Source organism: Stegostoma tigrinum, chromosome 31 (genome assembly GCF_030684315.1).
Source record: "Stegostoma tigrinum isolate sSteTig4 chromosome 31, sSteTig4.hap1, whole genome shotgun sequence".
Classification (NCBI taxonomy): domain Eukaryota; kingdom Metazoa; phylum Chordata; class Chondrichthyes; order Orectolobiformes; family Stegostomatidae; genus Stegostoma; species Stegostoma tigrinum.
The window spans coordinates 824,262-839,178 of NC_081384.1; the positions used below are offsets into that span (position 1 = coordinate 824,262).

Below are 14,917 nucleotides of genomic sequence, written 5' to 3' on the forward strand. Positions count from 1 at the left end.
ATGTTGTGTTAATGATTGTTTCCAAAGTAGCCAATGTTCTGGCACTCTGTGTTCCCTAAAAAGGGAAATGTCTTTGTCTCATCACCACTTGCCCCTTCCCTTCCTGCCCCTCCACTCTTTCACTGTCCCACTCCATGCTTTTCTCCCTGCCTCTCTTATGTCCCTATCATGGACCAAAAGCTAGAAATTCTGTGTTAATTTTCAAGGGATTCTTACCTTAGATTTCCTGGCTGACACATAGTTGTGTGTTCCTTTTGTTGACAGATTTGAAAATGTTCTCTCCTTTGCAATATCCCTTTCCATACCCCACCAAGCAGCCTCCTTCCCAGCCCTCTGGGGCCTCATACTCCCCTGGCAGATGCCACTGCCATAATTTTCCTGGCAATTTTGGAAGGCGTGATGTTTTTTCCTCTTGTCTTCAAGTATTTTGAGAGACATCCCATCTCCCTCTCTCTGGCTTACTAGTTTTAACTAGTATGTGTTTTTCCGGGCAACAGCGGGTTAGCCATTGTGCTTCAGCCCTGCAACTCCCTCTTCTCTCAACATTCCTTTACCATTTAATATTATTTATTAATTTAAAAGCTATCACGGGCTTCTCTCCAACTGCATTGACCATGCACAACAGGTGAGATGCTGGGATTGTGTTTCATTTTTGTGCATTTAGTGCAACAGGTCCTGTTTGATTTAGTTTGTGCTATCTAGTTCAGTTTCTTCCCAGTGTTGGGCTGTAACTTTGTGTCTGTTTCTTGAGCAGGGCCGGCTGCCCCAATACCTGATCCAGCAGAGTCTCGCAGCCACCATGTTCGAGTTCATTGCACACCTGAGGCAGCGAATCAGTGAGATAAGGGAAGCAGCACATTACTGACTGCAGCATAAAGCGTCACATCATAGAAAACACCATGTCACAAGTGAGCTATCACAAACCAGGATCAACTTACAGACTGTCGCAGCATCTAATCACCTCTGTACTAATCTCTGAAAGATTGTTTTAAAAGTTACTCTTCATATGGCTTCCCTGATTGAAGTATCACACGAAGACCCAAAGGAATTGAGATACAATAATGAATGTTTTTATTTTTTGTATTATGCCATTTTTTGTATTATGTTGTTTAATTCTCACAGTGTACAATCCGCCTGCTATGAAAGTTTTACATTTTGAAACGAATATTACTGTTTGATGACAGCTTTGTGGTTCTCTGATACAGTACAGGTCGCTGAGTGCTGTGAGGCCGAAAATATTTGCTGCATTCACGAGGTGCTATTAGTTGATGCAGGTGGAGGTGAGCTGCTGCATTGCTGTTTCTCATCAGCTTGTGCCGTGGTTCCTTTTGTGACAGGGATTGTTTATTCTCATTTCTCGGAATTAGATAAATGAAAATTGTTTTTAATAGTAGATAACAGCCTCTGCTGTAGCTCAATGGGCCATTGCAACATCCAGCCTAGATATGAGCTCCAGAGGCCAGGAACATCGTGCCATCCTGCCGATCCCATGTTCTACTCTGGGCCTTAGTTGGAGAAACAGCTGGAATTAATTATTGATGACTCTCTATCAAATAAGTGGTTTACAGCTGAAGGATCAAATATGAGGCCCTCTGGGTGTAATATCCTGGTGCCATACACTGGAGTGAGGGACTGGAGGGAGGTTATCATGAATGGCATCTGTATGTGACAATCGTCTCTGCCTTCAGGAAGGATGAGATATCGTATGATCAACTATTACTCTACATTACCTGGAAAAGCACTGTCAGCAATCATGGCTGCATGTAAAAATGTAATTGTTGCACTGTGCAGATGAGGGACTGTCTAATAGACATGTGGTTGTTTTCTCATGATTAACCCTGTTAATTCCTCATCCAGCCTCTACTTGATTGCCAGATCCCAAATTCTCGACATACTCCAATTTCATCCCAAGGTTCCTGCACTGACCTGATTAAGGATAAAACATCCTTTCCCATGGCTGGACTGTATACTAAAAGCTAAAAAAAATGGTAAATTAGAATAAAACCATAAAATTGACTTTTTTTTTAATTAGAGGTAAATGCTGTGCCATCCTTCTGCCTGAAAACTGTATGGAAAGCCTGATAGTGGGGAAAAAAAATACTTTTCTGTTGTCCAAAGTCATCTTAACAGAGCTGTAATCTAACCTTACTCAACCCCATCACAAAATCAGAAGGCCACCCTGTCCATTGTGCCGATACTGGCTCTTTAAAGGGGTTACCAAATTAAAATCCACCATACTGCTTCTTGCATATAACCCTGCAATTACTTCCTCTTAATGTATTTTTCCAGCTCCTTTTTGAAAGTTAATATTGAACCTGCTTCCACTGCCTTTGCAGGAAGTGTATTCAGGATCTCAACAACCCTGTGTAGAGACCGTTATTATGTTGCCTGTGTTTTTTGCTAAATATCTTAAATCTCATCCTTTTTGGTATTGATTTCTTTGCAGTGTGTTTTTGAACACCTTTATGAAATCGTCCCTTAATTTTCTTTAAGGACCCTTCAGGTAACTGAAGACTGTCATTTCTCGTACCTTTCTAGTGAATCTTTTCTGCATCTTCTTTATGATCTCGACAGTTTTCTAACGTAGATCCAGAATTGGACATTGATTAATGTCTCATAGTGGTGTAGCGTAATTTCTATGCTTTCATATTCTATGCCTCACTTTTGAAAAGCTAAAAATGCGAAGAGCCTTTTCAATAGGCATTTCAATTTATCATAGCACTTCAGGAATAAGTCTGTACTTACACTCCCAGGTCTTTCTGTTTCTGCATCACCTTTGAAATTGTTGCACTGAGTTTATATTGATATCTTCCTATCAAAAATGCATGCATTCCATTTCCACCTATTTGCCCATTACTCCAGTCCAGCTGGCCCTCTTGAACTCTGACACTATTTTCACTGCATTTTTCAATTTTGTGTCATGTGCAAGCTTTGAATTTATTTCAGTTTTCTCAATATCAATGGTTTCTTCACCCTGACCTACCATATTTTATACAGTTAACATTCCAGCACCAGCAAACAGGGAATTCCACAAAGTACAGGAGCTTAGTTTGTCTCCACATTACTTCTGGATTAACTGAAGATTAACATTAGAGATGGATAGAGCTCTTAAAGATAGTGGAATCAAGGGTTATGGGGATAAGGCAGGAACAGGATACTGATTGTGGATGATCAGCCATGATCACAATGAATGGTGGTGCTGGCTCGAAGGGCCGAATGGCCTACTCCTGCACCTATTATCTATTAGAACTGGAACAAGTGGTTTTACAAAAGGTCTGTGGAAAGTGCAAAATGCACAACCAAAGTCCTAGTCAATACTGAAGAACAATGCAGCAAGTAGCTGAAGGAAAAAGAAATAAAACCAGATGTTTATCAATGTTAGAAATCTGAAGTAGAAATAAAAACATGCAGCAGAAATTAGGCCATTTGACCCATCGAGTCTACTCTACCATTCGATCATAGCTGATAAGCTCCTCAACCTCATTCTCCTGCTTTCTCCCCATAACCCTTGAACCCTGCGTTAATTAAGAACCTATCTATCTCAGTCTTAAGTGTACTCAATGAGGCCAGGCAGCATCTTTTAAAAGAGAGAAAGAATTAATATTTCAGATCTTTAATTAGGACTGGAGAATAAAGGCGGGTATGAATATTGAAGGGGGATGCTTCTCGTGTTTTGGATAAATGTCCGCGTGGCCTCAGCCCAGCTTTATTCCAATGGATGTTTCTGACTAAAGTAACAGCCATTTGCTTCCATGAATATTGGCTCCGGGTAAGATATTATTCTGTGAAAGAATGAACATCATCACAGCACAGGAGAAAGAGCAAATCTAACCCTTCTTCTGATCCAGCTACTTCCGACCAGCAACTTTTGCTGTCAGGAAATAATTGTGAAGGATCGCAGAGAATTTGATCAGGTCCTCCTTTGACAAAGATAATAAAATGTGAGGCTGGATGAACACAGCAGGCCCAGCAGCATCTCAGGAGCACAAAAGCTGACGTTTTGGGCCTAGACCCTTAATCAGAGAGGGGGATGGGGTGAAGGTTCTGGAATAAATAGGGAGAGAGGGGGAGGCAGACCGAAGATGGAGAGAAAAGAAGATAGGTGGAGAGGAGAGTATAGGTTGGGAGGGAGGTAGGGAGGGGATAGGTCAGTCCAGGGAAGACGGACAGGTCAAGGAGGTGGGATGAGGTTAGTAGGTAGGAAATGGAGGTGCAGCTTGGGGTGGGAGGAAGGGATGGGTGAGAGGAAGAACAGGTTAGGGAGGCAGAGACAGGTTGGACTGGTTTTGGGATGCAGTGGGTGGAGGGGAAGAGCTGGGCTGGTTGTGTGGTGCAGTGGGGGTAGGGGACGAACTGTGCTGGTTTTGGGATGCGTTGGGGGAAGGGGAGATTTTGAAGCTGGTGAAGTCCACATTGATACCATTGGGCTGCAGGGTTCCCAAGCGGAATATGAGTTGCTGTTCCTGCAACCTTCGGGTGGCATCATTGTGGCACTTGACATTGAATGCTCAAATTCCAAAGTTAAAATGAGTAACCTTGAAATATAGAATACACGCAGGACAGTATTCCAGTATTCAGTTCATTGGGTGTTAACATCACTGGCTAGTCCAACATTCGTTGCCCAGAGAGCAGTTCTGAGAAAGCCACATTGCACTGGGCCTGGAGTCTCATGTTGGCCAGGAAAAAAACTGCATGATGTTTTAAATATTTAGCAGTTCAAGTGGTACCTATGAAGAGAGAAACAGAGTTAATGTTTCAAACCTTTAGAAAAATGGATGGTGGTAGGGTGGAGTTGGCAGGGGCTTGGGGAGAGGAACATGTGAGGGGTATGCTTTCCATGTGATGGATAAATAAATGACCTGGTTCTAGCCATAGTTTCTAAGTAAAATAAGGATGGTACATTTCCTTTCTAAAGGGTCATTAATAAACCAGATGAGTTTTACTACAATTGCCAAACGTTGTCATTAGACCAGCTTTCAATTCCAGATTTGTACTGAATTCAAATTTCACCATGATGGGATTTGAACCCATGTTCCTGGAACATTAGTCTGGGTGTCTGCACTACTTGTCCGAAGACACTACCACTATGAACCATCTCCCCCTTTGGTGGTGCTAAAGTGGGAGAGAAGAGTTAAAAATAGCTAGCTGAGTGTAGATGATATAACAGAAACATGACATCAGTCTCTACTGCTGTTGTCTCCTGCTCTGATTCAAATAGTGACTATGGCAGGGCTACTCAGTTGATGCATAACTCGAAGCTGGTTTGCACCTACTACTGCCTCACATTACCCAGATAATTGAATGGTTTGTTAATCTGAGTTTTGGCGGCACTGAGCCCCTTGTTCACCTATCCCTCTATCTGCCAGTTACTGCTGGGTGACTTGCTATCTGGGCCTATCTTCTTCCTCTTTTTGACCTTCCAGTTCCAGTCATCTGTTGTTTAAAGCTACTTGTTAAAACTTCATGTTGCAAACAACAGACTGGTCTTTTTTCTGGAGATGCATGTCTTTACATAAATAATAAACATGAGCTTTTAAATCAAGACTTGGCAAAACAGATTCAAGCACTAACACTCACTTACTGCTGCAATCAAAAGGCAAATCATTTAAAAATCACGACAAATTGTGGTTAGAATCATGAGATTCTCTGAAAATGCTTCCATTTCAATAGCCTGACTTTTAAATAACACCCCACTGACGGACAGAACAGAGTCCACATTGTTGGGACTGGGGGTGCAGTTGCCACAGTTTAAAAAACAATTGTATTCTCAGCAGTAGTATCGAGCTCCCAAAGTAGTCCGTAGTGGGCACTTGTCTTTATTCTGATCACCTGGGCGACAGCTGGATGTCATTGGCCTTATTATTAGTATTCCGCTGATACAGAAAGTATTTAAGGATTTACCTATGGCAAAGTGCTCAGGAAACAGGAGAACACTGCCAAGATTCATTGTGAAGAAAGAAAGGGAGAATTGAGGCTGATAAAGTAATTGGCAAATAATTGAGTGGGTCGCAACCACAAGTTATTTGTAAATAAGGGTGTGGTAGAATCATTAAACTGTGGAAGTGCTGGTTAAAGTTAGTGATAAAATTAAATTGTTGGGCTGCAGATTTCCCAATTCTGGAGCAAGACTAAAAAGGAAGGATGTTTAAAATGAGTTGTGCAGAACCAAAATCAGAGCTAATTATTCAGAGCAACAAGGGGAAACGATTTAGCCCCTTAAACTTCTTCTGCCATTCGATCAGATCATGGCTGATCTGCAACCTAACTCTGTATATCTACCCTTACCCCTCTGTTTGTGTTGTTTCTTAAAGGAATGTAACATTGCTGGCCAGTCCAATATTTATTGCCCGTCCCTGGTTTCCCTAGAGATTTTAGCGGTGAGCTACTTTCTTGAACCACTGCAATTGTTGAGTGTAAGAGCACCCGTAATGCTGTTAGGAAGGGAGATCCAGGATTTTGACCCAGTGACACTGAAGGAATGGCAAATTAGTTCAAAGTCAGGATGGTGAGTGGCTTGGAGGGGAAATGGTGGAAGTGTACCCATGTATCTGCTGTTCTTGTTCTTTCAAGTGGTAGAGATGAAGGGTTTTGGAAGGTGCTGACTAAGGAACCTTGGTACACAGTACACATTGCCCCATTGTGAAATGGTGCTGAAGTGAGTGAATGTTGGTGATGGATATGGTACCAGTCCAGTGGACTGCTTTGTCCTGGATAGTGTTGGGCTTCTTGAATGTTGTTGGAGCCGAAAGCAATTGGGATGTATTCCATCTCACTCCTGACTTGTGCCTTGTAGATTGTGGACAGGCTTTGGGGAGACAGAAAGGAAGTCAGTTGCTGCGGAATTCCTAACTTGTGACCGGACATTGTAGCTACTCAGATTATGAGGTTGTTGCAGTTCAGTTTCTAGTCGATGTTAAGACCAGGTTGTTGTGAGAGTTGATGTTCTTCAATCAGTTTGGATGACAAGATCTACCAATTTAATTATGAAAGTTAACACAATGTAAATTTTTAATTGCAGTCTGCAGAACATATTCACAGGGAGTGGTAGACATTTGGAACTAAGTGTTTTGCATTGTAGATTCCCGACCAGCGTAAATATTGTTTATCAACACTATCTTTTCCCTTAGCTATTTGTAAAGTTTGCTTACATCACCCCTTAACCTTTTAAATTAAAAGAGTACCAGTTTTTGTAACTTCCACTCATAATGCAATGCTTGTAGTTCAGATATTATTCTGGCGTATCTACAATTTATTCTTTCCAAAGCTGCAGGGAACATGGGTAGATTTGTAACTGCTGTGTATGGTGGCCTAGCAATTGTTTTGAACTATCCAACAATCCAAGACAAAAGAAATAAACTGTGACAGCATTATGCACATCCAGTGGTAAAGGGCAAATATTGAGCCAGTACGCAGAAGCAGTGCCCAGCTTTCAGAAATCACAACTATACTGACTGCCAATCTCAAATACAGATAGTTTGTTCCTGATTATTTTTCTTTTGATTTTTGTCCAGTAATGTTTTTGTAATATTCAAGCGTTCTGTCAGTATTATTCACTGCAGTTTTGAAGTCAGAAGTCACACAACACCAGGTTATAGACCAAAAGGTTTATTTATATAAATTATAAATTCCTGCTTTCGGAATAAAACCAGCCTGATTCCAGGTTAAAACTCTAAGACAGATTCTGAACAAGGCCTCACACCTACAATTCAGTGTCTGACCTGAGATGTCACCTTTTGTGTATTCCTGTGGCTCTGCTTGATTGTCATGACAGCACATCACTGACAGTGACTTTCTTAACACTTTACTCACCACCTAACACTCTTGGTCACCCACAGAGACTTATGATATGACACTCCACTCAGACCAGTTGTATGATCTTTTGATCTCTCCGCCTGTAAACTGTGTTCTCTCTCACTGCAACTCCAGAAGCATGTGTGATTTCAAATAAACCTGCTGGCCTTTAACCTGGTGTTGTGTGACTTCTGATTTTGTCCACCCCAGTCCGACACTGGCATCTCCACATCATGACTGAAATTTTCAATGTGAGCCATTACATTGAGCCTGTTTTCATTAAATCTCTCAATGTGCTTTGTGTTTCTTTGTTTGGCTGGAGGGGAGAATTAATCATCACAACCTTCACATGACCACCCATGACTTGATCCTCTGAACAGAAAATATTCACATAATCCATGCATTTAATATTATACAGACCATCTTTAGAAACTAAGGAGTATCACTAATGACAAAAACCTTGATCTCAGGCTAATTTCTGAACTACTCGAATTCCCATCTCTGGCATATTTGCTTCCAATTGCTGAATGTCTATGCTTGTGTGGTCTGACTAAGATTTAAATATTGAAATGGGAGACAGGAATATATTTTATCGCATATGCTGTTCTTGCTGCAAAGGAGATGAACCAGAAGAAAAGACTCCAATCATCAGGTAAAAACTACAAAGAAATTCTGATTTACTTGCAAGATTTCCAGCTGCGAATTTGCTGTGGTTAGAGAGGTGAAATGGAATAAACAATCAACAAAGAACCTAATTTAATAATTGGTGGCTTGTATCTAGCCATTGCTTCATTACAAAGCATTTGGGCAAATGGGTTCTTAAGGTTTCTAATGGAGGAGATGGAAGCATTCTCGTGTGAGAGGCAGGGGTTATCTGGGTTTATTTTGAACTGCTTGGTGCCAATGGGGTTAGATTACTTTCATGGTGAGGTTGTGTAGTGCTTTATTAGTCCAAGTAGGATAGGTTGTATTGGCTTGGATGAAGTGAGATCAGATTGAGTAAAGTCAGATTATATCAGCAGAAGAAATGCTGTTTTATTCCACCTCCCTGTCCAAGATGATGAGATCAATTGAAGCTCCTTTTTCTGCTCTAGTTAAGATCAGCAATTTAGTATTAAGTCTTTCAAGTTATTTACTGCACTGAAACAAGCCAATTGACCCAGCAGGTCTGTAGGAAGGGTGACTAGAGCCAAAACGTTACCTGTGATTTTTCTTCACAGATGCTGCCAGACCTGCTTACCTTTTCCAGCAACTTCTGTGATATACCCAAGTATTCCTTTCCCCCTCATTTATTTATGTAGTTTCCTGTTAAATATATCAATATTATTCATCCTCACCACATGCTGTGGGATGAGCTCCATCTTCTCAACCATTTGCTTTTTAAAGCTGTTTCTCCTGAACTCCCATTTGGATTTATTAGTCAACGACTTATTTTTATTGGCCCTGGTACTGGATTTGTCAGAAAGTGGAATTTTAAAAAAAAGTTTAACCCATTCAAAAATCTTTCATCAAAAATACAACAGGACCCCGTTCATTTTTTTCTTTTCCAGAGAACAGTCCTAGGCTGTTTGTTCTTTCCTGTAGTTATAAGCTATCTGTTCTGGTGTAATTTGTATCAGTTATTGTTTGCAACTTTTCCCACATGTTGATGTCCTTTTTCATAATATGAAGACCGGAACTATTCACAGTACTTCAGGTCAAATTTAGGTTCTGTACAAATTTAATGTAACTTCTTTGTTTTTCAGTTCAGTTTCTTTACTGTAATCATCGCCAGCATTTTATTTGTTCATTAACCTGTCACTAATGTGTCCTCTACCCAGCAGATACTTATTTTTCAAAAATTAAATGGCCTCTTCATTCTTCCAATCAAAATATACTACCACACACTTAACTCATTGAACTTCATTTGTCATTGACACAATTGTCTATTTTGCAAGGAAGTTAACATTTTTCTGAATTCTACCGCGGTCCTCTTCTGTGATCATTTCAAACCTCATTTTCATTGGCGGCATCCACAAGATTTGGCATGTACCTTTCACATCCCAACCTTCTCTATAAATTGTGATCAACAGTCATTCTTTAAAGTTAATCTGAACTATCCAGCAACCAACTTTGCTCAGCAGTGAGACTAATTTGTGGAGAGTTCTCAATCACAGAATGCTTACAGCACAAACAGAAGCCATTCAGCCCATTCTGATAATGCTGCACTTCAATGAGGCAATTCATGACCCCCACCTGTTGCATTTTCCCTACATTCTGGTCATTTATCCAATTCCCTTCAGAAATCCATGATTGAGTCTATCTCTATCATACACTCAGGCAGTGCATTCTGATCCAAACAGCGCACTACCTAGAAAGGATGTTCCTTATTGGCAAAAGAATGCAGGTTATGTAAACACTTCCAATCAAGCCCTCCAGTTCTCTAGCCTTTACCAGTTGGAACAGTTTCTTCCTATCTTCTAGACCCCTTGTTATTTTTAAAACTGCTATCAAACTTCCTCTTAACCTTCTTGCCAGAGGAAAGCAACTTCAGCTTCTTCAAAATATCCTCGTTACTAAAATCTCTCCACCCTAGAACCATTTTCATAATGCTTTTCTGTTCTGTCTAATCCATTCACATTCTTCTTAAAATAGACCTACCATCCATTTATAGAAAGGCTCACTAACACTCCCATGCTTTTCTACACTATACCTTTTGTTCTAATGTTCTTTTGTAAATGATGTGTGACCCTTTTGTACAGGTATTCTTCTGTAAACCAAATAGAGAAGGTTATGAGTGACTAATTGGTTTGTCTCTTGTGTGAACAGTGACACATTGCTCTACTTTGCTCAGGAAGCTCAGCGCAGGAGATCAGAACAAGCAAATTTGTGGAGTGAACCCCATGATACATCCCACATGGAGAGGGATGATGACCGGGAACTTTACAACTTGCTGCAGAAGCGGGCCAAGACACGGAGGGGGTCTCAGGTGAGCTGTGAGTCAGTTAACTTCACTTTTACATCTGACACCAAAATACATTCATTGAATGATTTTAACACACAGATCCCAAGACATTTCACAAATACAGCATGAGGAGGAGCTGGGGAGGGAGGTAAGTGGTTCAAAAGGTTTAGGTAGGGTCCAAGCAGGTCAAGGTGCAGTCGCACTGGGTGAGTTGAAGGGAAGCTGTCTATACAAAAGGTCAAGGATGGGAGAGTGTAGAGTTGAGGCCTTGGGTTTGCTGGGTTGGTGCAGGGAGGATGAGGCCATGGAGGAATTTGAAAATCAGGATGACAATTTTAAATAAAAGTGGATCTAGGAGTTGAGATGGGTCGCTGAGGCTGGAAGTGATAGACTGCCCCTTAGTCTGAGTATATCCAAGTTGTATTTGATTTTATTTTGTTTCATTTTTTATTTCAAAAATAGACTTCATTCATAAACAAATCATCTGTAAGTATATAGAAAGGTTCTAAATCAGTTCTGTACAGTTTTTGCAGAGGAAAAGACAAACAAAAGAATTGAAATGTTGACATATCCCGGAGCTTCTCTGCATCCGCAAGGCAAAGGTATTCTCTATTTTTTTTTATCACATGAGACATGGGGCATCCCTGGCTGGGTCAGCATTTATTGCCCATCTCTAGTAGCCATTTGAGAAGGTCTGAGTGAACTGCTGCAATCCACATGCTGTAGGTTGACCCACAAGCCCTTAGGGAAGGAATTGCAGGATTTTGACGCAGTGACAGTCTTGCAACTTAGGCAGGAAATTATTATATCCATTTTGAGGGACCAAGAGTGTCTGATAACTGAGTCCTCGGTTCTGAGGAAGGGCCACCAGAGCTGAAACGTTAGCTCTGATTTCTCCTCCACAGATGCTGCCAGACCTGCTGAGCTTTTCCAGCAACTTTGTTTTTCTGTCTGATAACTGAACAGATCCACATTATACTTTTGCAGACTTGCCAAAACAGATTCAAGCACCAATATCCACATAGACATGCACATATACTTTCCCCACTGTGCATTGGCAGCAGCTGGCCCAAGCTTTAGTGCATCCCTCAACATGTAGCCCTGGACCTTGGAATGTGCCAGTTTGCAACACTCAATCAGGGTCAACTCCTTGCTCTGGAAGACCAAAAAGCTTCAGACAGACCAAAGAATCTCTTGCACTGAGTTGCTGGCCCTACAAGCACAGTTAATGTTTATCTCATTGTGTATCCCGGAGAATATCCCATCGAGCAGAATCCTGTGTCACGGAGCTGCTCAGAACAAACCTGGACAAAAACCACTGCACCTCTCCTCAGAGATAATGGGAACTGCAGATGCTGAAGAATTCCAAGATAATAAAATGTGAGGCTGGATGAACACAGCAGGCCAAGCAGCATCTCAGGAGCACAAAAGCTGACGTTTCGGGCCTAGACCCTTCATCAGAGAGCCTCTGATGAAGGGTCTAGGCCTGAAACGTCAGCTTTTGTGCTCCTGAGATGCTGCTTGGCCTGCTGTGTTCATCCAGCCTCACATTTTATTATCTTGCACCTCTCCTCAGACATTCTTTGCAAAGGCATGTTACAGAAGGAGATGAACGATAGTCTTTTCCTCAGCACAGGCTGTGTACAGTGGCACAGAGAGTCTGGGCAAACGTGAAGGAGCTGATGGGCAGTGCCCTTCTCACCAGAGGCCAAGTAATGCCTTGCCATTTGTTGGAAGGTTCTGGCAAAGGCATTACGCCGAATGACTTTGACAGTCTGCTGAGGGAACAACTCAACAGGATTCAGGCTCTCCTTTTCCCAGAGGGCCTTGAGGTCATTACATTTATTTCTTTCAATATAGTATCACAGACAGCGTTAGTAGAATGATCTAACCATGGTGAACAGCCACGGAGCATATTGCAGTTGTTCTATTAGGTTGCAGAGAGACATAGATAAGCTGCAGAGCTGGGCTGAGAGGTGGCAAATGGAGTTTAATGCAGACAAGTGTGAGGTGATGCACTTTGGTAGGAGTAACTGGAAGGCAAAGTACAGGGCTAATGGTAAGATTCTTAGTAGTGTAGATGAGCAGAGAGATCTCGATGTCCATGTACACAGATCCTTGAAAGTTGCCACCCAGGTTGACAGGGCTGTTAAGAAGGCATACAGTGTTTTAGCTTTTATTAATAGAGGGATCGAGTTCCGGAACCAAGAGGTTATGGTGAAGCTGTACAAAACTCTGGTGCGGCCGCACTTGGAGTATTGTGTACAGTTCTGGTCACCGCATTATAAGAAGGATGTGGAAGCTTTGGAAAGGGTGCAGAGGAGATTTACTAGGATGTTGCCTGGTATGGAGGGAAGGTCTTACGAGGAAAGGCTGAGGGACTTGAGGCTGTTTTCGTTAGAGAGAAGAAGGTTGAGAGGTGACTTAATTGAAACATATAAAATAATCAGAGGTTTAGATAGGGTGGATAGGGAGAGCCCTTTTCCTAGGATGGTGACGGCGAGCACGAGGGGGCACAGCTTTAAATTGAGGGGTGAAAGATATAGGACAAATGTCAGAGGTAGTTTCTTTACTCAGAGAGTAGTAAGGGAATGGAACGCTTTGCCTGCAATGGTAGTAGATTTGCCAACTTTAGGTACATTTAAGTCGTCATTGGATAAGCATATGGATGTACATGGAATAGTGTAGGTTGGATGGGCTTGAGATCGGTATGACAGGTTGGCACAACATTCTGGGCCGAAGGGCCTGTACTGTGCTGTAATGTTCTATGTCTGTTCTAACCCTGACTCCTCTCTCCTAGGGTTACCGTCGCCTCAGCTTTGACATTCACGCAGTTCGCCAGGAACGCAGAGACGTACTGGGGAAATGGAAGATAATTTTAGAAAACCTGGGTAATTAAAGTGCTCTTAGCTGAAGAGAAAATTCCTCTACCTTTCCCATAAATCCTTTCCAGCTCCCCCCCTCCCTCTTTCCAGCTCCTCTCTCCTGCCCCCCGGATGCTCCTTCCCAAACCTCTCTCTTACTCTATCATTGTCCCTTCCCACTTTTTCTTTAATCTCCCATTTCTCTGTTTCCTATAACTCTGTCAGACCCTGATTCCTTTCAATCCTATCCAGTCAGAATGGGTAATGTGCTGCAATGTTGTGTTATAATCCCACTCTTGGTGAATGTGTTCTCTCCAGGTTTTCATGCAGAGTCTGAAATGCTTCTGAATGTGACATCTGCAACCTCATACAGCAGTATGCGAAATGCTCCCCAGGCAAAGAAACTGCTGGATGTCCTGGCTCAAGAAACCTCAATATTTGAAAACAAAATGCCAGCAGAGAGATACATCTTTGTTCTGGTAGGTGACAATGATGGTGAGTGTGAGGGTGGGTGAGAGGGAGATGTGGGTGATGAGAATAGCAGGAAGATGGAGTGAAGGGAAATAGGGAGGTGAGGGGTGATAGTGAGTGGACGGGATGGGAAATGTGGAAAGATTGGGGGTAGTGAAGAGGAGGCAGAGATTAAACGAAAGATTCAATTTTGGATGTGACATTGTGAAATCCAAACCAGACTGAGTCAAGACTTTTTGGAACAATCCAACTGTTAAAAACCAATAAGCTTTATGACTAGGATAACATTCGGCACATTGGGTCTGCTGGTTCTTTCTTTGAACAAGTTCAAATCAGTTCATTCTGCCTCTTTCAATGTCAACACACCGAGATCCTGTGTTCAGTAGCAGAGAATGTCCCTTATAACCAGTAACTAATAAGGCAGTGAGTTGGTTATGACTGGGAGAGGTGGAAGATTTAAAAGGGACATGAGGGGCAACCTGTGTGGAATGAACTGTGAGAGAAAGTGGTGGATGCAGGTACCGTTACAACAATTAAAAGACATTTGGATAAGTTCATGAATAGGAAATGTTTGGAGGGATGTGGGCCAAATGCAGGCAGGTGGGACTAGTTTAGTCTGGGAACATGGTAAGTGTGGACTGGTTGAATTGCTCCACACTGCCCTCCAACCCCACCACACCCGGCACCTTCCCCTGCAACCGCAGGAAATGCTACACTTGCCCCCACACCTCCTCCCTCACCCCTATCCCAGACCCCAAGATGACATTCCACATTAAGCAGAAGTTCACCTGCACATCTGCCAATGTGGTATACCGCATCCACTGTACCCGGTGCGGCTCCCTCTACA

General features: G+C 42.1%; 2 protein-coding genes across 6 annotated transcripts in view; both read left to right on the forward strand.

The window, feature by feature from the left end:
• The window catches only part of stard3 (StAR-related lipid transfer (START) domain containing 3), a 40,554-nt gene extending 32,590 nt beyond the window's left edge, over positions 1-7,964 (forward strand). For all 5 annotated transcript variants that reach the window (XM_048560607.2, XM_059638632.1, XM_059638633.1 and 2 more), the window contains one exon: positions 755-7,964. In XM_048560607.2, the coding sequence (XP_048416564.2) occupies positions 755-865 (111 nt within the window). In that variant the 3' untranslated portion in view covers positions 866-7,964. The remainder of the gene's footprint in view (positions 1-754) is intronic.
• A 277-nt stretch (positions 7,965-8,241) lies between these two features.
• The window catches only part of mreg (melanoregulin), a 7,801-nt gene continuing 1,125 nt past the window's right edge, over positions 8,242-14,917 (forward strand). The window contains exons 1-4 of the mRNA XM_059638865.1: positions 8,242-8,443; positions 10,600-10,759; positions 13,536-13,626; positions 13,918-14,078. Coding sequence (XP_059494848.1) covers positions 8,361-8,443; positions 10,600-10,759; positions 13,536-13,626; positions 13,918-14,078 — 495 coding nt within the window. The 5' untranslated portion in view covers positions 8,242-8,360. The remainder of the gene's footprint in view (positions 8,444-10,599; positions 10,760-13,535; positions 13,627-13,917; positions 14,079-14,917) is intronic.